The following is a 24,356-nucleotide window of genomic DNA, read 5'->3' as shown; positions in this document are numbered from 1 at the left end:
CTCTCTCTCTCACTCTCTCTGTCTCTTTATTTTACATGAAGTAAGGTTTCGTAACTTCATCTTCGTGGCATCCACTTACTGGGAGACACATGATGATAGAGTGAAAGAGACCAAGAGAGCAGAGAAAAAGTGATAGAGAGATATGGAGTGAGAGATAGAGAGAGCAGAGAGGAAGTGATAGAGAGATATGGAGTGAGAGATAGAGAGAGCAGAGAGGAAGTGATAGAGAGATATGGAGTGAGAGATAGAGAGCGCAGAGAGGAAGAGAACATTACAAGTTTCAAATCTTACCAGCCTTCACTTTTTCAGTGTGACACCTATCGGTCTATTTCACTTTAAAAAAACAATGACATCCCTTGTAAGGACCGATGACATCACCTGTAAGGACCTATGACATCACTAGTAAAGCCTTTTTAAAAGAACCGCTACAGTGAGAGTTGTTAAATCTCAACAGTCTCATCATCAAGATTATACTGATGTAAAACACATTAAAGCTTGCGCCCACACACGTTCATGGGCTTTCACATAGATGATGTCAAGTCTTTAAATCCAGTTTAAACCGACTTCATCATTGCATGAGGCGGGAAAAGAACGTTATAAAACTATCCAATATAAGCGAGTATTAACCATCTGATGTCCTGGATTCGTGTTACAGTTAGCGAAAGTAATCTGGCGCCATCCAGTGGAGATAATGATAATACCATGAGAGTTCAGAACTTAAAATGTGTGTTCTTAACTGTGCGTTAATCTGTCAATGATTAATAATAATAATAATAATAATAATGAACTTCATTATTATTGATTTACTTAATTCCTGTGGTTGAGGCCTGTGGTTGAGGCCTGTGGTTGAGGCCATGCAGATTGAAGATGATGCTGGGTGGATGACTCAAATCTGATTTAAAATGTTCACACATATCCTCACATTCCAGATCTGCATCATCATGATGGCTGTTAAAGATGAAAAGACATTGTATCGCTAGAAAGGCCCGATGACTTGGCCAAAGCTGGCACTGTTTACTACGGTACATTGGTTAAATACTGCCTTCTAGTGTAAACATAGAGATCTACAGTTTTGAACTAGGAAGAAAAACATTCTTGTTTGAACCGATCTTCACTATTTATACTGGCATAGCCTAAAAACAGTATTAGTGGCTGCTTGTGTTTTATTTCCATATCTGACGATTGTTAATAATAACCTTTACTAACAAACTGTGGTTGAGGCCTGTGACGAAGTTTGCAGCAAATAAATCTGATGAGTGGATGACTCAGTAAAACTGATTATAATTTGTGCTTCTTTATTAGTCAGATTTCATCAAGCCTTGATTATTACGCAAACAATCCATGCTTTTGGTCAGATAAGTGATTACGTTAAAGGAAAAGTAGTATTTTTATTTCGTAGGCTATACTTATTTCCCAGTGTTCCCAATATTCCCTAGTATGAAATTACTAATTATAGAATGCAAATCTTCAGAAAGTGTAACCCACAATTTAAAGCTTGTAGTTATTTATATGCAGGTATTCTGTCATCATTTCCAGGGTTAAAACATTTAAAAAGACAGGAGAGAGCCTGAGCTGGTTGCCATAGGGATGGTCATGAAGCCGTTCTGAGGGAGGTGTGACTTCATCAGCTCACTCCAGACTCTGGGCCCCTGGAGGTCAGAGGTCAGGGACAAACACAGTGTTACCAGGGAGACCGTTACTATGACAACATGAGTCATCATGGCTGTGGTTTATACTCACAGGTGATTGGTCCAATGGTGACGGGCTTGAGGGGTACGAGTTCGTCGACAGAGCGGACAGACCTTCCTGAACACATCTGTGGAGAGACACCAGAGAGTCAGAGAGACCAGAGAGTCATAGAGACCAGAGAGACTAGGGAGTCAGAGAGACCAGAGAGACCAGAGACACCAGAGAGTCGGAGACACCAGAGAGTCAGAGAGACCAGAGAGTCAGAGAGACCAGAGAGTCAGAGACAGTCAGAGAGTCAGAGAGACCAGAGAGTCAGAGAGACCAGAGAGTCAGAGACAGTCAGAGAGTCAGAGAAGCCAGAGAGTCAGAGAGACCAGGGAGTCAGAGAGACCAGGGAGTCAGAGAGACCAGAGAGACCAGGGAGACCAGAGAGTCAGAGAGACCAGAGAGTCATAGACCAGAGAGTCAGAGAGACCAGAGAGACCAGAGAGACCAGAGAGACCAGAGAGACCAGATAGTCAGAGGGTCAGAGAGTCAGAGAGACCAGAGTGTCAGAGGCACCAGAGAGTCAGAGAGAACAGGGAGTCAGAGAGACCAGAGAGTCAGAGACAGGAGAGAAAAGTAAGGAGGGTGGGTGGACTCACAGGAGAGCAGGAGGAGCTCCTCTGGTCACACAGGTTGAGGCTGCAGTGCAGGTAGACGTCCCTGTAGTCCCCCTGGAACAGGAACAGCAGCGCAGAGAAGCGAGCCTGGAGTGACAAGCCACTCTCCTCCACGGTCACCTGGTGACGGTCGGTAGGACACCTGGTGGAACAGGGGAGTTAGACAAACACACACACACACATACTTCTCTTCCCTTCTCCAGGCTCACATACTTGTGCTGGATGAGGAAGTATTTCAGGAGGTCATCAGGATCAGGGGAGTGGGTGGCGTAGCAGTCCTCCAGAACGACCACAAAGGCCTCAGCGTCCGTCTCTTCAACAGACACGCCCACATGCAGGATGGAGCCCAGGGGCAGAGTGACCGGGCCTGCAGAGTAAGGAGCTGTGTAGTTGGCATCACGGAACAGAGACATGGAGGTCCTGGCCCTGGGACCCCTGCCTGACAGCTCAACTCCAAGCCTGACAAGATATGATGGAAACAGGAAACAGCAGTCAGAGTAGTGTGTGTGTGTGTGAGAGAGAGAGAGAGAGAGAGAGAGAGAGAGAGAGAGAGAGAGAGAGAGAGAGAGAGAGAGAGAGAGAGAGATAGAGAGAAAAAGAGAGAGTGTGTGTGTGAGCGAATGTTTGTTTTGTGTAAGAGAGGTTGTGTGTCTGTTCATGTTGTGTATGTAAGTGTATCCACCTACTCCAGGTATGGTTTGATGGCCACATCCAGGCTAGCCTCTGTCTCCAGAGGATAGGAGCAGGAGAAAGGGATCCTCACGGGTTGAACCATGGTCACATTGCTGACCAGGTAGATAAACAGACTGTTGGAGTAGATGGCGTGGCTGCTGTTGGTCTGGAGAGAGAGGTGGAGAAGAGGGAGGATGGTGGTGGTCAGAGTTGAGTGGAAGCATAAGCAAAAAATAAAGATTAGTAAAAGAAAGTGGGAGGTGGAGGTCAGACAGACAGACAGACAGTCAGACAGACAGACATGAAGACAGACAGACAGATAGACAGACATGAAGACAGACAGACAGACAGACATGAAGACAGACAGACAGTCAGACATGAAGACAGACAGACATGAAGACAGACAGACAGACATGAAGAAAGGCAGACAGGTTCATGGGTTGGCAGACAGACAGACAGACAGACAGGCAGACAGACAGACAGGCAGACAGGCAGGCAGACAGGCAGACAGACAGACAGACAGGCAGACAGACAGACAGGCAGGCAGGCAGGCAGGCAGGCAGGTTCATGGGTTGGCAGGCAGACAGACGAGTTACTCTGCTCTCACCGTCAGAGTGGTTTCACAGCTGCCCTCCCTGCGCTCCACCTGGTACCACACCCTCCCGTCACGCTCCTGGTGGGCGGAGCAGCGGGGGTCGGCCAGGTGAACAGATGAGGGGTCCAGACCGTTGGATAACAGCTGAGAGTTGAGGAGACCCACCTCCAGGTAGCTCCTCCCACACACCAGCTCTGGGGCTGAGACAGGGGGTGTGTCTGTAGGGTGAAGAGAGAACCAGAGCGATGATGAGGTGTGATTAGTATTATAACGCAGATCGAATGATTTTGCTTCAGAATCACCCGGCTCAAATTCAAGCTTCAGAAACCTACCTTCACAGATGACCCCGGCATCTTCACCGTGGTTACAGTTGTGTGAGCCGAAGCCCAGATGGCTGCACTCTGTGAGGGAGGACTCTGACCCCGAACACCTGACATCGTCCAGCCAGATGGGCCCGCTGCCCTGGCCAAAGCTGGCACGTGATGTAGCAGACAGGGCGCTGCCACAGCCCAGCTGTCTGCACACCACCTGGGCATCCTGCAGGTCCCAGATGTCATCACACACCGTCCCCCACTGGTCCTGGTGGTAGATCTCCACTCTGCCAGAGCAGGAAGTGTTCCCCCCAGCCAGACGTAACTCCCCCTCTCCTGCTGAAGGGGTGGTGGGTACCAGGGTGGTGGTGGTGGTGGAAGGAGGGGTGGTGGTGGAAGGAGGGGTGGTGGTGGTAGGAGGGGTGGTGGTGGTGGTCGTGGAGATCCCTCGACTCACTGTGGAAGAAAGGTAAACCACACGACTGGTCTAAAACAGCTGAGTGTTATTCTAAATAATTACTGAGAGAATGATGACCCGTAGAAACGAGGTGCTAGTCAATAGTGACAGAAAGTTCTGTTTACTGAGAGGCAATGAATGTCAACTATGAACGAAAACATTGCAATTACATGCAGTTTAAAATGGTTTCAAACCTGCAAAATAAGTTTCATGACAACAATTTGGTTTGACAAACTTGTAGATGTAGTAATCCAAGTTTTTTAACTTGTTAAATTACAAAAAACTGAATAGAATACATACGATCCTGAATATGTTTGAACTCACTGCTTGCTGGTAACTTAGGGTTCATTGGTGAAATGTGTATTTTGTGTGTCAATCATTTCACAGCCCTGCAATTGAAACAAGGATGATTTAACACTCACCCTCACAGACGACCCCGGCATCTTCATGGTGTCCACAGTTGTGTGAGCTGAAGCCCAGATGGCTGCAGTTCGCCAGGGAGGACTCTGACCCCGAACACCTGACATCGTCCAGCCAGATGGGCCCGCTGCCCTGGCCAAAGCTGGCACGTGATGGAGCAGACAGGGCGCTGCCACAGCCCAGCTGTCTGCACACCACCTGGGCATCCTGCAGGTCCCAGATGTCATCACACACCGTCCCCCACTGGTCCTGGTGGTAGATCTCCACTCTGCCAGAGCAGGAACTGTTTCCCCCAGCCAGACGTAACTCCCCCTCTCCTGCTGAAGGGGTGGTGGGTACCAGGGTGGTGGTGGTGGTGGGAGGAGGGGTGGTGGTGGTGGTGGAGATCCCTCGACTCACTGTGGAAGAAAAGTAAACAACACAACTAGTCAGAAAATTAAATTAAAATAAAAGCTGAGTGTAGTGTCATTCTAAATAAATCCTGAGACAATGATGACCAGTGGATACGAGGGGCTCATCAATAGCGACAGAAATGTCATGTGTATATTGAAAGAAATTGAATCAATGAATGACAACTGTGAATAAAAACAATCCATTACATGCAGTACAAAATGGTTTCAAACCTGCACAATAAGTCCCAGAACAAAAAGTGGGTCTGACAAACTTGTAGACGTAGTAGTTTCCAGGACAGGCTTTGACATGGATGGGGTTTGACCTAAATGCACAGCAGTCGTTCCCCCAGTGCCCACACACACCACGTTCCACCACCCCGTCTCCCAGCTGGGGGTGAGGAGCAGCGAGCCACAAAGGGGCGTGGGTCCCACACATGTACTTTTCCACACACGCGTCTGGCATCTGGGTGCTGTTGCCCCCCAGGAACAAGCGATACCATCCCTGCCAAACGACTCGCTGGTCGCAGTGCAGGTTACTATCGTTTCTGTAGCCTGTTGAGCGCCAGTCATCGTCCAGGACTGAGTACTGCTCACAGGGGTCAGCACAGCGCAGAGCTCCGTTGACACTGAGACAGTCCTGGCCTGCTGGGCAAGGTGTGCCCCCACACAGGAACACCACAGGAGGGGGAGTGGTGGAGGGAGGGGTGGTGGTGGTGGAGATCCCTCGACTCACTGTGGAAGAAAGGTAAACCACACGACTGGTCTAAAACAGCTGAGTGTTATTCTAAATAAATACTGAGAGAATGATGACCGGTAGATACGAGGTGCTCGTCAATAGTGACAGAAAGTTCTATGTTTACTGAGAGGCAATGAATGTCAACTATGAACGAAAACATTGCAATTACATGCAGTTTAAAATGGTTTCAAACCTGCAAAATAAGTTTCATGACAACAATTTGGTTTGATAAACTTGTAGATGTAGTAATCCAAGTTTTTTAACTTATTAAATTACAAAAAACTGAATAGAATACATACGATCCTGAATATGTTTGAACTCACTGCTTGCTGGTAACTTAGGGTTCATTGGTGAAATGTGTATTTTGTGTGTCAATCATTTCACAGCCCTGCAATTGAAACAAGGATGATTTAACACTCACCCTCACAGACGACCCCGGCATCTTCATGGTGTCCACAGTTGTGTGAGCTGAAGCCCAGATGGCTGCAGTTCGCCAGGGAGGACTCTGACCCCGAACACCTGACATCGTCCAGCCAGATGGGCCCGCTGCCCTGGCCAAAGCTGGCACGTGATGGAGCAGACAGGGCGCTGCCACAGCCCAGCTGTCTGCACACCACCTGGGCATCCTGCAGGTCCCAGATGTCATCACACACCGTCCCCCACTGGTCCTGGTGGTAGATCTCCACTCTGCCAGAGCAGGAAGTGTTCCCCCCAGCCAGACGTAACTCCCCCTCTCCTGCTGAAGGGGTGGTGGGTACCAGGGTGGTGGTGGTGGTGGGAGGAGGGGTGGTGGTGGTGGAGATCCCTCGACTCACTGTGGAAGAAAAGTAAACAACACAACTAGTCAGAAAATTAAATTAAAATAAAAGCTGAGTGTAGTGTCATTCTAAATAAATCCTGAGACAATGATGACCAGTGGATATGAGGGGCTCATCAATAGCGACAGAAATGCCATGTGTATATTGAAAGAAATTGAATCAATGATTGAACAACTGTGAATAAAAACAATCCATTACATGCAGTACAAAATGGTTTCAAACCTGCACAATAAGTCCCAGAACAAAAAGTGGGTCTGACAAACTTGTAGACGTAGTAGTTTCCAGGACAGGCTTTGACATGGATGGGGTTTGACCTAAAGTTACAGCAGTCGTCCCTCCAGTGCCCACACACACCACGTTCCACCACCCCGTCTCCCAGCTGGGGGTGAGGAGCAGCGAGCCACAAAGGGGCGTGGGTCCCACACATGTACTTTTCCACACACGCGTCTGGCATCTGGGTGCTGTTGCCCCCCAGGAACAAGCGATACCATCCCTGCCAAACGACTCGCTGGTCGCAGTGCAGGTTACTATCGTTTCTGTAGCCTGTTGAGCGCCAGTCATCGTCCAGGACTGAGTACTGCTCACAGGGGTCAGCACAGCGCAGAGCTCCGTTGACACTGAGACAGTCCTGGCCTGCTGGGCAAGATGTGCCCCCACACAGGAACACCACAGGAGGGGGAGTGGTGGAGGGAGGGGTGGTGGTGGTGGAGATCCCTCGACTCACTGTGGAAGAAAGGTAAACCACACGACTGGTCTAAAACAGCTGAGTGTTATTCTAAATAAATACTGAGAGAATGATGACCGGTAGATACGAGGTGCTCGTCAATAGTGACAGAAAGTTCTATGTTTACTGAGAGGCAATGAATGTCAACTATGAACGAAAACATTGCAATTACATGCAGTTTAAAATGGTTTCAAACCTGCAAAATAAGTTTCATGACAACAATTTGGTTTGACAAACTTGTAGATGTAGTAATCCAAGTTTTTTAACTTATTAAATTACAAAAAACTGAATAGAATACAAATACGATCCTGAATATGTTTGAACTCACTGCTTGCTGTTAACTTAGGGTTCATTGGTGAAATGTGTATTTTGTGTGTCAATCATTTACCAGCCCTGCAATTGAAACAAGGATGATTTAACACTCACCCTCACAGACGACCCCAGCATCTTCACCGTGGTTACAGTTGTGTGAGCTGAAGCCCAGATGGCTGCAGTTCGCCAGGGAGGACTCTGACCCCGAACACCTGACATCGTCCAGCCAGATGGGCCCGCTGCCCTGGCCAAAGCTGGCACGTGATGTAGCAGACAGGGCGCTGCCACAGCCCAGCTGTCTGCACACCACCTGGGCATGGCTCAGACCCCAGATGTCATCACACACCGTCCCCCACTGGTCCTGGTGGTAGATCTCCACTCTGCCAGAACAGGCAGGGTTGCCAGAGTAACCGTTGACCAATCTCAGAGGAGCACTAGCTATAAAGTACAGACAGCAACCCAGAGAAAGTTGCATGAAGATCACATCGTTATAGATTATGTGTGTTCATTTCATGTTATAAAAATATAATGACATTATATATATATTTATTTATACTTCTAAGGTAGGACTTCCCAAAAATACGATTTTGGCAACGTCCCTGGTTGATACGTAAATAATTAAACGTCTTTCCATATCACAAACCCCTGTCCTGATTCAGTCGTTCACTGTTCTGTGTTTGTGTGTTGTAGTGTTGAGTTTCTCCTCTAGGTGTCACCTGTATTCTGCTCCTTCTTGTTGTGACAGGTGTGTCTCATTACTAAGCAGCCTGACCGCCCACCTCTATAACCCAGTCTTCTGGGTCTCTCTCGGCAAGACTGTCTTGTGTGCGTTACCAAGCCTCTCACACTCACCCTCACAGACGACCCCGGCATCTTCATGGTGTCCACAGTTGTGTGAGCTGAAGCCCAGATGGCTGCACTCTGTCAGGGAGGACTCTGACCCCGAACACCTGACATCGTCCAGCCAGATGGGCCCGCTGCCCTGGCCAAAGCTGGCACGTGATGTAGCAGACAGGGCGCTGCCACAGCCCAGCTGTCTGCACACCACCTGGGCATCCTGCAGGTCCCAGATGTCATCACACACCGTCCCCCACTGGTCCTGGTGGTAGATCTCCACTCTGCCAGAACAGGCAGGGTTGCCAGAGTAACCGTTGACCAATCTCAGAGGAGCACTAGCTATAAAGTACAGACAGCAACCCAGAGAAAGTTGCATGAAGATCACATCGTTATAGATTATGTGTGTTCATTTCATGTTATAAAAATATAATGACATTATATATATATTTATTTATACTTCTAAGGTAGGACTTCCCAAAAATAAGATTTTGGCAACGTCCCTGGTTGATACGTAAATAATTAAACGTCTTTCCATATCACAAACCCCTGTCCTGATTCAGTCGTTCACTGTTCTGTGTTTGTGTGTTGTAGTGTTGAGTTTCTCCTCTAGGTGTCACCTGTATTCTGCTCCTTCTTGTTGTGACAGGTGTGTCTCATTACTAAGCAGCCTGACCGCCCACCTCTATAACCCAGTCTTCTGGGTCTCTCTCGGCAAGACTGTCTTGTGTGCGTTACCAAGCCTCTCACACTCACCCTCACAGACGACCCCGGCATCTTCACTGTGTCTACAGTTGTGTGAGCCGAAGCCCAGATGGCTGCAGTTCGCCAGGGAGGACTCTGACCCCGAACACCTGACATCGTCCAGCCAGATGGGCCCGCTGCCCTGGCCAAAGCTGGCACGTGATGTAGCAGACAGGGCGCTGCCACAGCCCAGCTGTCTGCACACCACCTGGGCATCCTGCAGGTCCCAGATGTCATCACACACCGTCCCCCACTGGTCCTGGTGGTAGATCTCCACTCTGCCAGAGCAGGAACTGTTTCCCCCAGCCAGACGTAACTCCCCCTCTCCTGCTGAAGGGGTGGTGGGTACCAGGGTGGTGGTGGTGGTGGGAGGAGGGGTGGTGGTGGTGGTGGAGATCCCTCGACTCACTGTGGAAGAAAAGTAAACAACACAACTAGTCAGAAAATTAAATTAAAATAAAAGCTGAGTGTAGTGTCATTCTAAATAAATCCTGAGACAATGATGACCAGTGGATACGAGGGGCTCATCAATAGCGACAGAAATGTCATGTGTATATTGAAAGAAATTGAATCAATGAATGACAACTGTGAATAAAAACAATCCATTACATGCAGTACAAAATGGTTTCAAACCTGCACAATAAGTCCCAGAACAAAAAGTGGGTCTGACAAACTTGTAGACGTAGTAGTTTCCAGGACAGGCTTTGACATGGATGGGGTTTGACCTAAATGCACAGCAGTCGTTCCCCCAGTGCCCACACACACCACGTTCCACCACCCCGTCTCCCAGCTGGGGGTGAGGAGCAGCGAGCCACAAAGGGGCGTGGGTCCCACACATGTACTTTTCCACACACGCGTCTGGCATCTGGGTGCTGTTGCCCCCCAGGAACAAGCGATACCATCCCTGCCAAACGACTCGCTGGTCGCAGTGCAGGTTACTATCGTTTCTGTAGCCTGTTGAGCGCCAGTCATCGTCCAGGACTGAGTACTGCTCACAGGGGTCAGCACAGCGCAGAGCTCCGTTGACACTGAGACAGTCCTGGCCTGCTGGGCAAGGTGTGCCCCCACACAGGAACACCACAGGAGGGGGAGTGGTGGAGGGAGGGGTGGTGGTGGTTGTTGGTCTAGAGGTGGTGGTGGTAGGAGGGGTGGTGGTGGTAGGAGGGATGGTGGTGGTGGGAGGGGTGGTGGTGGTGGTAGGAGGGGTGGTGGTGGTGGGAGGGGTGGTGGTGGTAGGAGGGGTGGTGGTGGTAGGAGGGGTGGTGGTGGTAGGAGGGATGGTGGTGGTAGGAGGGGTGGTGGTGGTGGTAGGAGGGGTGGTGGTGGTAGGAGGGGTGGTGGTGGTGGGAGGGGTGGTGGTGGTGGGAGGGGTGGTGGTGGTGGTGGTAGGAGGGGTGGTGGTGGTAGGAGGGGTGGTGGTGGTGGGAGGGGTGGTGGTGGTGGTGGTAGGAGGGGTGGTGGTGGTGGTAGGAGGGGTGGTGGTGGTGGGAGGGGTGGTGGTGGTAGGAGGGGTGGTGGTAGTAGGAGGGGGGGTGGTGGTGGCAGGAGGGGTGGGGGTCATTTGACCAACTGGGAAGAGAGGTAAACCAACACCACGAGATAAGCAGCTGTTTAAAAACTGTAAACAATAAATACATACTAATAATACGTATATATAATATAAAGTAAATGAGCAATTTAGGTAAATTGGAGTGATTGTGGATCATTGTATTTTATTTTACTACAATCATACATTTGATACAAAATGTCCATGAATTATATTTCCTTATCAGACTCGTCAGCAGATATACATTGTCAGAAACAACATGTTCACATCCTACCTGAAGCATGATGAAGAGCTTGTATGACCAGGAGCAACAACAGACCCTCTGACATCATCATCATGCGAGGCTTCATTCTACTCAGACAAAAAAAAATTACAACATTTACATTCACACCTTATAGCAGGGCTGAATACAATCAATTACACAATTCCCAGACTCTGACTAAAGTAATGTCAACTTGAAGATGTTTATAATACAGCGAGTGTCTGAGTGGAGAGGTCTCACCTGTCGGAGTCTTCCCAGCGTTCTAGAACACACCTGAGTTCTCACACACCTTTATATGGATTTTAGGTCTGCTTTTAATACAATTATTCCACAGACATTGATATGTACACTGGAGCCTCTGAGACTGGGTTATTCATTGTGCAACTGGGGACTGGACTTTCTAACCAATAGAAGACAGTCTGTAAGGATCCATAGCATCCTGAATTTCCCCATTGTGGGACGAATAAAGGTCTTATCTTTGTTCCATTGTTCTCAATACCGGCCGTGCCGCAGGGCTGTGTCTTGAGCCTGTTGCTGTACACACTGCTGACATACAGTATGACTGCTCAGGGATGGGTCTTGAGCCTGTTGCTTTACACACCGCTGACATACAGTATGACTGCTCAGGGCTGTGTCTTGAGCCTGTTGCTGTACACACTGCTGACATACAGTATGACTGCTCAGGGATGGGTCTTGAGCCTGTTGCTGTACACACTGCTGACATACAGTATGACTGCTCAGGGCTGTGTCTTGAGCCTGTTGCTGTACACACCGCTGACATACAGTATGACTGCTCAGGGATGTGTCTTGAGCCTGTTGCTGTACACACCGCTGACATACAGTATGACTGCTCAGGGATGGGTCTTGAGCCTGTTGCTGTACACACCGCTGACATACAGTATGACTGCTCAGGGATGTGTCTTGAGCCTGTTGCTGTACACACTGCTGACATACAGTATGACTGCTCAGGGATGTGTCTTGAGCCTGTTGCTGTACACACTGCTGACATATGATTGCTCCACCAGACATCCGAGTAACCGTATTGTCACCTTTGTTTGTGGTGGGACTCATTTCTCTGAATAACGAGTCAGCTTACAAGTCAACAAATGGTGGAACAAATGGTGGCCTGGCGTGGGGATAACAATCTCTGCATAAATATGGAAAAAACTGATAATTGTGGACTTTAGGAAACCCAACAGGAACCATCCCCCTCCCGTCTGCATTGGGGGGCTGAGATGGAAGTTGTCTCCAGCTACAAATACCTTGGAGTGCATATCAACGATAACCTCAATTGGAAAACTAACTGCAGTAGCCTGGTAAAAAAGGTTCACCAAAGGCTGTACTGTAGGAGACTTAAACAGGCTGGTCTGGGAACTACACTTACATGTAGTCATTTAGCAGACGCTCTTATCCAGAGCGACTTACAGTAAGTACAGGGACATTCCCCCTGAGGCAAGTAGGGTGAAGTGCCTTGCCCAAGGACACAATGTCATATTGCACAGCCGGGAATCGAACCGGCGACCTTCTGATTAATAGCCCAATTCCCTAACCGCTCAGCCATCTGACTCCTCCTACTTTTGACCTAAAAGTTACACTGAATTGTTTTACTATGCTGCTAAATTCCCAGGTTCCTTATCCTTACATGCACCCGTCTCCATGGAGAACTTGTGACGTGTGATTAAACAATTCAGGGAAAACAGCGATGTTTTGTGTGAGTGAAGAGGTGGTGGTGGTGGAGGTGGTGGATTGTCCTATTGCAGAACAATCGCCATAACTGTTAAGAAATATTGTATGTTTACACACTTCCAACAAAATCCATCACTTTATATCTCTCTTTTCATCTCTCCATCACCATGGTCACTGGCTGTGCGGGCGTCAATTGTAGCTCAGATCCAGCAGCTTCAGAATAACCCTAGTGTCCGACTTCTGGATTATGTTGAGGAACGAGGTTGCCTTGGTGACGCAACAGCCTGACAGCCTGACAGTGACAACGGCAGATGAAGACGAAGGTGAATGATCTTGAATTTGAATTAAACTGAAAACGAGCATTGAAACAAGGTAAACATGCTCAATGTGGACTGTAAAACTCATTAAGTTTGGTGTTATACAGTTGAAAATGTGAATAAATCCAATACTAAATGTGTATTTATTAGGCTTTTGTAGCTTACCTCAGTACCTGCAGCTTGCAGGCAGACCGACAGAGAGCACCTGTGAGAAAGGCCACCCCCTGGTCCCCAAGGTCATTGTTACTGAGGTCCAAGGTCATTGTTACTGAGGTCCAAGGTCATTGTAACTGAGGTCCAAGGTCATTGTTACTGAGGTCCAAGGTCATTGTTACTCAGGTCCAAGGTCATAAGTCTCAAAGTCGCCGTTGTCAGCAGTTCAAAGATCCGGTTCACATCTTTGGTTCCAAGGCGGTTGAAGCTGAGGCCCAGCCCAGGTTGCAGATCGACATCACTTAAGAGATTTTTTATTTATTTCTTTATTTCAGGGACAATGCACATTGGCAACAATCAGGTATGCAACCAATGTTTATTTATGTATTTATTTATGTATTTATTTATTTAATTAATTTTGGCACATTTAGTCCTCCATACGCCCCATGTGTGCACAGGGACAAAGCAAAACTCACACATTCGATTAATAACTTGATTCAATTTCCTGCTATAATTAAAATGTGTTGTTTTCGTACATGACCATGAAACGTCGAAGACCCCTCAGCTCTGATTGGACGACTGCCCTCGGCTCAGTTTACCTGAGTTCACTAGAAGGCAAACAATGCAACTACACTCATCTAACAAGTTCCTGTGCACATCACACAACTCTTAAATTCTTATTGTATCAGTGACTCTCGTTTCCAGTCACTGTCAAGTTATCTGATCTGCTAATCTGACAGGTTCATACCAAACAATGCCAGGGCTTGCTAGTCACACTATGTAGCTTGAAGCTTGAGGCCATGGAAGCACTGAGCAATTCAATAACACAATGCACGCCTCTCAGTAGTAGTAAGAGGAGGAGAGGGAGAGGTGGAGGAGGATAGGGAGAGGTAGAGGAGGAGTAAGTAATTAAATGCTTCGGTAAAAAGGTAGGTTTTAAGCTGTCTTTTAAAAATGTCTAGAGTGTTTGCTTCCCTAATATTTATGGGTAATTTGTTCCATAGTTTTGGGGCGTAATTGACAAAGGCCGAATCACCAATCTTCTTATGACTGCTTCTGGTGACCTCTAATAGGCCTGCATTTGATGATCGCAGTGTTGTAGCTGGTGTGTAGTTTATAAAGGAGTTAGCAATGTAGCTAGGTCCTTGTCCGTGTAGAGCTTTGTATGTGAGCAAAAGGACCTTAAAGTCAATTCTGAAGGTAACAGGGAGCCAGTGTAAAGTAGCTAGGACAGGACTAATGTGTTCTCTCCTTTGAGTTTTGGTTAATAATCTAGCTGCAGAATTTTGAATGAGCTGTAGTCTTTCAGTGGTTTTCTTGGGAAGACCAGTGAAAAGTGCGTTACAGTAGTCCAGCCGGCTGGATATAAAAGCATGAATTAACTTCTCTGCATCATTTTGGTTTATGAATGGTCGTACCTTTGCTATATTCCTCAGGTGAAAGAAATCTGTTTTGGTCACTTTATTAATGTGAGAGTTGAAATTCAAATCTGAGTCCAGGATTACACTGAGACTCGTCACCTCTGGTTTAAGACAGGGGGTTAAGCCTCCAAGATTCTTAATAAGCATCTCTCTTTTGGATTTGGGGCCACATAGTAGGACACACCTAAATAGCCCATAACATGTAAAGACCGATGGGCTATTTAGGTGTGTCAACAAACAAAAATAAAGTACCATCGGTCATCGGTCTTTACATGATCACATGTAAAGACCGATGACATCACCTGTAAGGACCTATGACATCACTAGTAAAGCCTTTTTAAAAGAACCGCTACAGTGAGAGTTGTTAAATCTCAACAGTCTCATCATCAAGATTATACTGATGTAAAACACATGAAAGCTTGCGCCCGCACACGTTCATGGGCTTTCACATAGATGATGTCAAGTCTTTAAATCCAGTTTAAACCGACTTCATCATTGCATGAGGCGGGAAAAGAACGTTATAAAACTATCCAATATAAGCGAGTATTAACCATCTGATGTCCTGGAGTTACAGTCATCTGGCGCCATCTAGTGTAGATAACGATAATACCATGAGATTTCAGAGAGTGTTTAACAACCACCTCAACATTAAATGACCAATTCAAACACAACGGTACTTGCTCTCTCTCTGAGGCATGAAGGTCAGAGGAAGGTCTTTGAACTGAATAGAGAACAACTAAGATAACATGCAGCCAAAGGTTGTGTTTATTACAGGCAGGCAGCTCCTCCTTCATAGAACTGTGACTGTCATCATAACAGGTTCATGCCATCACAGTAGGTTACAATAGGGACTCGTATAAATGACTGGATAGTAAAACAGAATATTCAAACAGATTATAAGGCAATAGCTGATAAGCACATAGGAAATCCCATCTCTTCCACAGAGGAGAGGCAAAAGTGTGAATCTGAATCAGTTATTGAATAAATGTAAGATTAAGTCATTAATCTCACATTCTTTGTGATGTGAATAATACTACATGAGAACCCCCAAGTCAGGTCTCCTGTTACTATGACTACAGTGGCTGATAACCAACAGCTCACACCAATAAAGCCCAATTTATACTTAGGTCGCAGACACTTTTGAAAAGGTCGCCGACCGAAATGACGTCTCGTCGACACTTTTAACCGTCGCTTAGAAGTGTCGCCTACCAGGAGAAATTTCTACTGGCGCGGATGTCGTCACATAGTGAAAAATTAAAATGGTCAGTTTCTCCGATTGATCACCTAGGCTACAAAGCGTTAACAATGTAACCATAGCTATGAATGTAACGGTAAAATTATTCTGTTTACGTCACGCGAACCTTGAGCACAGGCAACGGGTGTTTGTCGAAGTATAAATGCAGCTGCCTGAGCGACACATTTTTTTTTCCAGCGGCGACCATTTCAAAAGTGTCCGCGACCTAAGTATAAATTAAGCTTAACAGCACTATGGCTGTGATCTTGCACAATAAGCAGAGAAATAAAAATCCAGCGGGCCAAACTTGTAGACGTAGTGGTCAGGACAGGCTTTAACATGGATCTTGTGGCTGGTGTAGCAGCAGTCGTCCACCCACCCTCTCTCCTGACCGTTCCAGTAGTCGTAGTATCTCCAGTGTCCACAGACATCACGTTCCACCACCCCGTCTCCCAGCAGGGGGTGAGGGGAACTGAGCCACAGAGGAACCTGGGTTCCACACCTGTTTACGTCTACACACGTCTCTGGCATCTGGGTACTGTTCCCATCCAGGAACATACGATACCATCCCTGCCAGCCTCTCCGAGCATCACAGTTATCGGAACGTCCGTAGCCTGTTGAGCGCCAGGCATCGTCCAGAACTGAGTACTGCTCACAGGGGTCAGCACAGCGAAGAGCTCCATTGACACTGAGACAGTCCTGGCCTGCTGGGCAAGGTGTGGCCCCACACCAAAACCTCACAGAGCTGGAGTTTGTCGTGGGAACAGCTGGAGTTGTCATAGGAACAGCTGGAGTTGCCATGGGAACAGCTGGAGTTGTCGTAGGAACAGCTGTGGGTTTCAAGTTAGGAAGAGACGTAAGCAACACAACTGGGATGAAGCTGGGTGTGTCATGTACATCACTGGTATGCCCTTCTAGTGGTACGCGGAGGAATCTCAGAAATATTTAAATACCTTAACCATGATATAATTGAAATGTGATTTAAAATACGTTTTGCCTTCCCTATAATATTTTTGTTTCGAAACAAAAATAAATGTTGGCACGCGCTGCCTGACTGTTCCCGGGTCAGGTGGTGCAAGCAAACATCCACCATAGTTACTGTGTGAACTGTGTGTAGCTCAATAGGGTAGGATTACGCTACTGTATTTTAACGTTGGTCATATTGGTGGTACTTGGAGAGTCAAATATTTTCTGAGGTGGTACGGGGTGTAAACAAGTTTGAGAACCACTACATGAACTGAAGTAGTGCACAGTGCCCGTGATGCAATGAATGATGAAGATATCAGTGAAACAGAGAATCCTAGAATTATAGTGTCGTCCCTGGACCCTAATGCAACTTTCTCTGGGCTGCTGTCTGTACTTTGTAGCTAGCGCTCATCTGAGATTGGCCAACGGTTACCCTGACAACCCTGCCTGCTCTTGATGCTTGTGCCTGTGCTGTAGCTGCAGCTTTTCTTTGTTTCTTTTGTACCTAAAAAAAATACACTCATGCAAATGAATGTAGCACACAATCGTGTGGTCTTTCCTTTACATTTACATTTAGTCATTTAGCAGACGCTCTTATCCAGAGCGAGTTACAGTAAGTACAGGGACATTCCCCCCTAGGCAAGTAGGGGGAAGTGCCTTGCCCAGGGACACAACGTAATTTGGCACAGCCGGGAATCGAACTGGCAACCTTCAGGTTACTAGCCCGACTCCCTCACCGCTCAGCCATCTGACTCCCTACATTATCAATTGACTTTGTAACGTTGAACAATATGTTTATTGCTTTTCGGTTCGATACTCTTACCCCATCATTGTCATCAAAACCTTCACCATAGTTCACGTCAGAAAATACTTTCATAATGTGTGAACACTGTATTGTCAATTATATGTAGACAATAAACTATACATAGACTATTACAAGAAGCTCACAATGGTTACATACCTGCACAATACGCTAAGGAATAAAAATCCAGTGGGACAAACTTGTAGACGTAGTAGAGGTCAGGACAGGCTTTAACGTGGATCTTGTATCTGGAGTAGCAGCAGTCGTCCACCCACCCTCTCCCTCTGAAGCTCCACCAGTTGTAGTAATTCCGGTGTCCACAGACATCACGTTCCACCACCCCGTCTCCCAGCAGGGGGTGAGGGGAACTGAGCCAGAGAGGAACCCTGGTTCCACACCTGTTTACCTCCACACACGTATCTGGCATCTGAACACTGGTGCCCTGCAGGAACATACGATACCATCCCTGCCAACTTCGCTCAGAATCATAGTTATCAGAAAGACCGTATCCTGTTGAGCGCCAGGCATCGTCCAGAACTGAGTACTGCTCACAGGGGTCAGCACAGCGCAAAGCTCCGTTGACACTGAGACAGTCCTGGCCTGCTGGGCAAGGTGTGGTCCCACACCAAAACCTCACAGAGCTGGAGTTTGTCGTGGGAACAGCTGGAGTTGTCGTGGGTGCCGCTGTGGTTTAACAAAACAACTGGAATGAAGCTGGGTGTGTCATTAAGGTTAAATGAATACATACTGAAGATTACCAACAGCTCATAGCAGTTGTTGCAGTAACAGCTATTATATATTATGACTAACAACAAGAAGCTCACAATGGCTGCATACCTGCACAATAAGCCGAGTCACAATAATTCAATGGGATGAACTTGTAAGCGTAGTAGCTGCCAGGACAGGCTTTCACGTAGATATTGTTTTTAATATAGCAGCAATCATCGACCAATCCTTTCCCCTGCCCGCTCCAGTAGTTGTAGTATTTCCTGTGTCCACAGACCTCACGTTCCACCACCCCGTCTCCCAACAGGGGGTGAGGGGAACTGAGCCACAGAGGAACCTGGGTTCCACACCTGTTTACCTCTACACACGTCTCTGACATCTGGGTGCTGTTCCCGTCCAGGAACATACGATACCATCCCTCCCAACTTCTCCTTGCATCACAGTTGTAGGAAACACCGTAGCCTGTTGAGCGCCAGGCATCATCCAGAACTGAGTAATTGCTACAGGGGTCAGCACAGCGAAGAGAACCGTTAACACTGATACAGTCCTGGCCTGCTGGGCAAGGTGTGCCCCCACACAGGAACACCACAGGAGGGAGAGTGGTGGAGGGAAGGGTGGTGGTGGAAGGAGGGGTGGTGGTGGTAGAAGGAGGGGTGGTGGTGGTAGAAGGAGGGGTGGTGGTGGTGGAAGGAAGGGTGGTGGTGGTGGAAGGAAGGGTGGTGGTGGTGGAAGGAAGGGTGGTGGTGGAAGGAGGGGTGGTGGTGGTGGTGGAAGGAGGGGGGGTGGTGGTGGTGGAAGGAGGGGTGGTGGTGGTAGGAGGGGTGGTGGTGGTAGGAGGGGTGGTGGTGGTGGTCGTGGAGATCCCTCGACTCACTGTGGAAGAAAGGTAAACCACACGACTGGTCTAAAACAGCTGAGTGTTATTCTAAATAATTACTGAGAGAATGATGACCCGTAGAAACGAGGTGCTAGTCAATAGTGACAGAAAGTTCTGTTTACTGAGAGGCAATGAATGTCAACTATGAACGAAAACATTGCAATTACATGCAGTTTAAAATGGTTTCAAACCTGCAAAATAAGTTTCATGACAACAATTTGGTTTGACAAACTTGTAGATTTAGTAATCCAAGTTTTTTAACTTATTAAATTACAAAAAACTGAATAGAATACATACGATCCTGAATATGTTTGAACTCACTGCTTGCTGGTAACTTAGGGTTCATTGGTGAAATGTGTATTTTGTGTGTCAATCATTTCACAGACCTGCAATTGAAACATGGAGGATTTAACACTCACCCTCACAGACGACCCCGGCATCTTCACTGTGTCTACAGTTGTGTGAGCCAAAGCCCTGATGGCTGCAGTTCGCCAGGGAGGACTCTGACCCCGAACACCTGACATCGTCCAGCCAGATGGGCCCGCTGCCCTGGCCAAAGCTGGCATGTGTTGGAGCAGACAGGGCGCTGCCACAGCCCAGCTGTCTGCACACCACCTGGGCATCCTGCAGGTCCCAGATGTCATCACACACCGTCCCCCACTGGTCCTGGTGGTAGATCTCCACTCTGCCAGAGCAGGAAGTGTTCCCCCCAGCCAGACGTAACTCCCCCTCCGCTCCTGAAGGGGTGGTGGGTACCAGGGTGGTGGTGGTGGGAGGAGGGGTGGTGGTGGTGGGAGGGGGGGTGGTGGTGGTAGGAGGGGTGGTGGTGGTGGGAGGGGTGGTGGTGGTGGGAGGGGTGGTGGTGGTGGTAGGAGGGGTGGTGGTGGTAGGAGGGGGGGTGGTGGTGGTAGGAGGGGTGGTGGTGGTGGGAGGGGTGGTGGTGGTGGGAGGGGTGGTGGTGGTGGTAGGAGGGGTGGTGGTGGTAGGAGGGGGGGTGGTGGTGGTAGGAGGGGTGGTGGTGGTGGGAGGGGTGGTGGTGGTGGGAGGGGTAGTGGTGGTAGGAGGGGTGGTGGTGGTGGTAGGAGGGGTGGTGGTGGTAGGAGGGGTGGTGGTGGTAGGAGGGGGGGTGGTGGTGGTAGGAGGGGTGGTGGTGGTGGGAGGGGTGGTGGTGGTGGTAGGAGGGGTGGTGGTAGGAGGGGTGGTGGTGGTAGGAGGGGGGGTGGTGGTGGTAGGAGGGGTGGTGGTGGTGGGAGGGGTGGTGGTGGTGGGAGGGGTAGTGGTGGTAGGAGGGGTGGTGGTGGTGGTAGGAGGGGTGGTGGTGGTAGGAGGGGTGGTGGTGGTGGTAGGAGGGGTGGTGGTGGTGGTAGGAAGGATGGTGGTGGTAGGAGGGGTGGTGGTGGTGGGAGGGGTGGTGGTGGTGGGAGGGGTGGTGGTGGTGGTAGGAGGGGTGGTGGTGGTAGGAGGGGTGGTGGTGGTAGGAGGGGTGGTGGTGGTGGTAGGAGGGATGGTGGTGGTAGGAGGGGTGTTGGTGGTGGGAGGGGTGGTGGTGGTGGTAGGAGGGGTGGTGGTGGTAGGAGGGGTGGTGGTTGTGGTAGGAGGGATGGTGGTGGTAGGAGGGGTGGTGGTGGTGGTAGGAGGGGTGGTGGTGGTAGGAGGGGTGGTGGTAGGAGGGGTGGTGGTGGTAGGAGGGGTGGTGGTGGTGGTAGGAGGGGTGGTGGTGGTGGTAGGAGGGGTGGTGGTGGTAGGAGGGGTGGTGGTGGTAGGAGGGGGGGTGGTGGTGGGAGGGGTGGTGGTGGTGGTAGGAGGGATGGTGGTGGTAGGAGGGGTGGTGGTGGTGGTAGGAGGGGTGGTGGTGGTGGTAGGAGGGGTGGTGGTAGGAGGGATGGTGGTAGGAGGGGTGGTGGTGGTAGGAGGGATGGTGGTAGGAGGGGTGGTGGTGGTAGGAGGGGTGGTGGTGGTGGTAGGAGGGGTGGTGGTGGTAGGAGGGATGGTGGTGGTAGGAGGGGGGATGGTGGTAGGAGGGGTGGTGGTGGTGGTAAGAGGGGTGGTGGTGGTGGTGGTAGGAGGGATGGTGGTGGTAGGAGGGATGGTGGTTGTAGGAGGGGTGGTGGTGGTAGGAGGGATGGTGGTGGTAGGAGGGGTGGTGGTGGTAGGAGGGATGGTGGTGGTAGGAGGGGGGGTGGTGGTAGGAGGGGTGGTGGTGGTAGGAGGGATGGTGGTGGTAGGAGGGGTGGTGGTGGTAGGAGGGGGGGTGGTGGTGGTAGAAGGGGTGGTGGTGGTAGGAAGGGGGGTGGTGGTGGTGGTGGTAGGAGGGATGGTGGTGGTAGGAGGGGGGGTGGTGGCAGGAGGGGTGGTGGTGGTGGTGGTAGGAGGGGTGGTGGTGGTGGTAGGAGGGATGGTGGTGGTAGGAGGGGTGGTGGTGGTGGGAGGGGTGGTGGTGGTAGGAGGGATGGTGGTGGTAGGAGGGGGGGTGGTGGTAGGAGGGGTGGTGGTGGTAGGAGGGATGGTGGTGGTAGGAGGGGGGGTGGTGGTAGGAGGGGTGGTGGTGGTAGGAGGGGTGGTGGTGGTAGGAGGGGTGGTGGTGGCAGGAGGGGTGGTGGTGTTAGGAGGGGTGGTGGTGGTAGGAAGGATGGTTGTAGTAGAAGGAGAGGTGGTGGTGGAGATCATTTGACGAACTAGGAAGAGGTAAACCAACAACACGAGTTAAGCATCTGTTTAACATTTTTTAAAGTAAATAAACAAATGAGGTCAATTGGAATGATTGTGTATCATTGTATTTTGTTAAACTACAATGTATACAGTATACTATGTGATATCAATTATCCATGAATTTCCTTATCAGACTTGTCAGCTGATTTACATTGCCAGAAACAACATGTTCACATCCTACCTGAAGCATGATGAAAAGCTTGTATGACCAGGAGCAAAACCAATTTCAGACAAAGTCATTACAAGCAGTCCACAATGGCTACATACCTGCACAATAAGCCAAGTAACAACCAACTGGTTGGACAAACTTGTAGACGTAGTAGTTGCCAGGACAGGCTTTGACATGGATGGGGTTTGACCTAAATGCACAGCAGTCGTTCCCCCAGTGCCCACACACACCACGTTCCACCACGCCGTCTCTCAGCAGGGGGTGAGGGGTGGTGATCCACAAAGGGGCGTGGGTCCCACACATGTTCTCTTCCACACACGTCTCTGACATCTGGCTGCTGTTCCCCCCCAGGAACAAGCGATACCATCCCTGCCAACTGATATGCTGGTCACAGTGCGGGTTACCATCGTTTCTGAAGTCCGTTGAGCGCCAGGCATCGTCCAGGACTGAGTACTGCTCACAGGGGTCAGCACAGCTAAGAGCTCCGTTGACACTGATACAGTCCTGGCCAGCTGGGCAAGGTGTGCCCCCACACAGGAACACCACAGGAGCAGCAACTGGGATAGAGGTAAACCAACAACACGAGTTAAGCAGCTGTTTAAAAACTGTAAACAATAAATAAATACTAACAATACTTTATATATAATATAAAGTAAATTAGCAAATGAGGTCAATTGGAATGGTTGTGTATCATTGTATTTTATTTTACTACAATCATACATTTGATATAAAATGTCCATGAATTACATTTCCTTATCAGACTCGTCAGCAGATATACATTGTCAAAAACAACATGTTCTCATCCTACCTGAAGCATGATGAAGAGCTTGTATGACCAGGAGCAACAACAGACCCTCTGACATCATCATCATGCGAGGCTTCATTCTCGTCAGACAAAAAACCTTAAAAACATTTACATTCATATATGAATGACACAAGCTCAGGTTAGTGAGTTTGCTCACTATCAGCAAGGGGCACTATTGCCATGTCACTCACTCATCCCACAGTGTTTGCACTACTTGAAGGGTGTCAAAATGTGCATCTCGTTCCTAAAAACATTGATATTACTTTGTAGAAGGTTCTGTAGGTGTCATTTCAGTACCAGAAAGAGTCCAGCTGTTATTCGTTAAGTTTTGCAGGCAGGTTCCTGTACCAGCCTTAAATTATATCTGCCTACCTCACTCACTGCCATGATTAAGCTTATTTCTCTTGAGTTAATATTAATATATTATATTTATACAGCTAAATCAGAAACAGCACAAAAAGTATGGATAATATGGATGTAACATGATGTAAAGATAGATTTTTTTAATGTAATGAATCGGTGTTGCCAATAAAGTCAAGCAAATGCAAACATCTAATCGCAATGAAATACCCAGGCAGATATTACTGTAGTACTTACATGCACTAGAATGTAGATCTGATCACACTGCTCTCTCCTCCTCAGTCAAAGTGAAGATGCTGATGATGCCTCAAATGGGCCTTTTAATTCTGTTCTGCACCTGCCTGCTGTCAGCACATGTAGGCGTGTTCTCTGTCTGGTGGGATGAACATACACCTGTTGCTCTCAGGGTTATTCAGAAAGAGAATGTGGACCTGAATTCCTTAACAGAATCACAAGGAAATTATAATACACTGTAAAGTAATACAGTGCAACGCCGTAGTGATGGAATAAATGACAAATATATTTTTTTTTATAGCTTGAATGATTCTCCTGCATGGGCACCCTGCTGCCCCCATTGGCCACCCAGGGTAGCGCAGTCAGAACGTTGGAGGGACCTTTGACCCTAACTATGCTGGTTCATATGAAGGAGGAACAGGAGGAGGAACAGGAGGAGGAACAGGAGGAACAGGAGGAGGAACAGGAGGAACAGGAGGAGGAACAGGAGGGACAGGAGGAACAGGAGGAGGAACAGGAGGAGGAACAGGAGGAACAGGAGGAGGAACAGGAGGAACAGGAGGAGGAACAGGAGGGACAGGAGGAACAGGAGGAGGAACAGGAGGAGGAACAGGAGGAACAGGAGGAGGAACAGGAGGAACAGGAGGAGGAACAGGAGGGACAGGAGGAACAGGAGGAGGAACAGGAGGGACAGGAGGAACAGGAGGAGGAACAGGAGGGACA

At 48.8% G+C, this 24,356-nt stretch overlaps 1 protein-coding gene across 1 annotated transcript; it reads right to left on the bottom strand.

The window, feature by feature from the left end:
- Nucleotides 1-1,487: 1,487 nt before the first annotated feature.
- LOC136964957 (deleted in malignant brain tumors 1 protein) lies at nucleotides 1,488-23,118 on the bottom strand. The gene is given in 15 exon segments (XM_067258936.1): nucleotides 1,488-1,649; nucleotides 1,741-1,816; nucleotides 2,334-2,493; nucleotides 2,565-2,810; nucleotides 3,038-3,189; nucleotides 3,631-3,836; nucleotides 3,951-4,268; nucleotides 4,809-5,120; nucleotides 6,350-6,667; nucleotides 7,897-8,226; nucleotides 8,641-8,964; nucleotides 9,379-9,696; nucleotides 19,776-20,218; nucleotides 22,323-22,791; nucleotides 23,043-23,118. Coding segments are annotated over 15 exon segments (3,768 nt in total). The 3' UTR covers nucleotides 1,488-1,629.
- Between the last annotated feature and the right edge of the window lie 1,238 nt (nucleotides 23,119-24,356).

Source organism: Osmerus mordax, chromosome 21 (assembly GCF_038355195.1).
Source record: "Osmerus mordax isolate fOsmMor3 chromosome 21, fOsmMor3.pri, whole genome shotgun sequence".
Classification (NCBI taxonomy): domain Eukaryota; kingdom Metazoa; phylum Chordata; class Actinopteri; order Osmeriformes; family Osmeridae; genus Osmerus; species Osmerus mordax.
The sequence above is the reverse complement of the archived record's forward strand: the minus strand, read 5'-3'. Positions and strand labels throughout refer to the sequence as shown.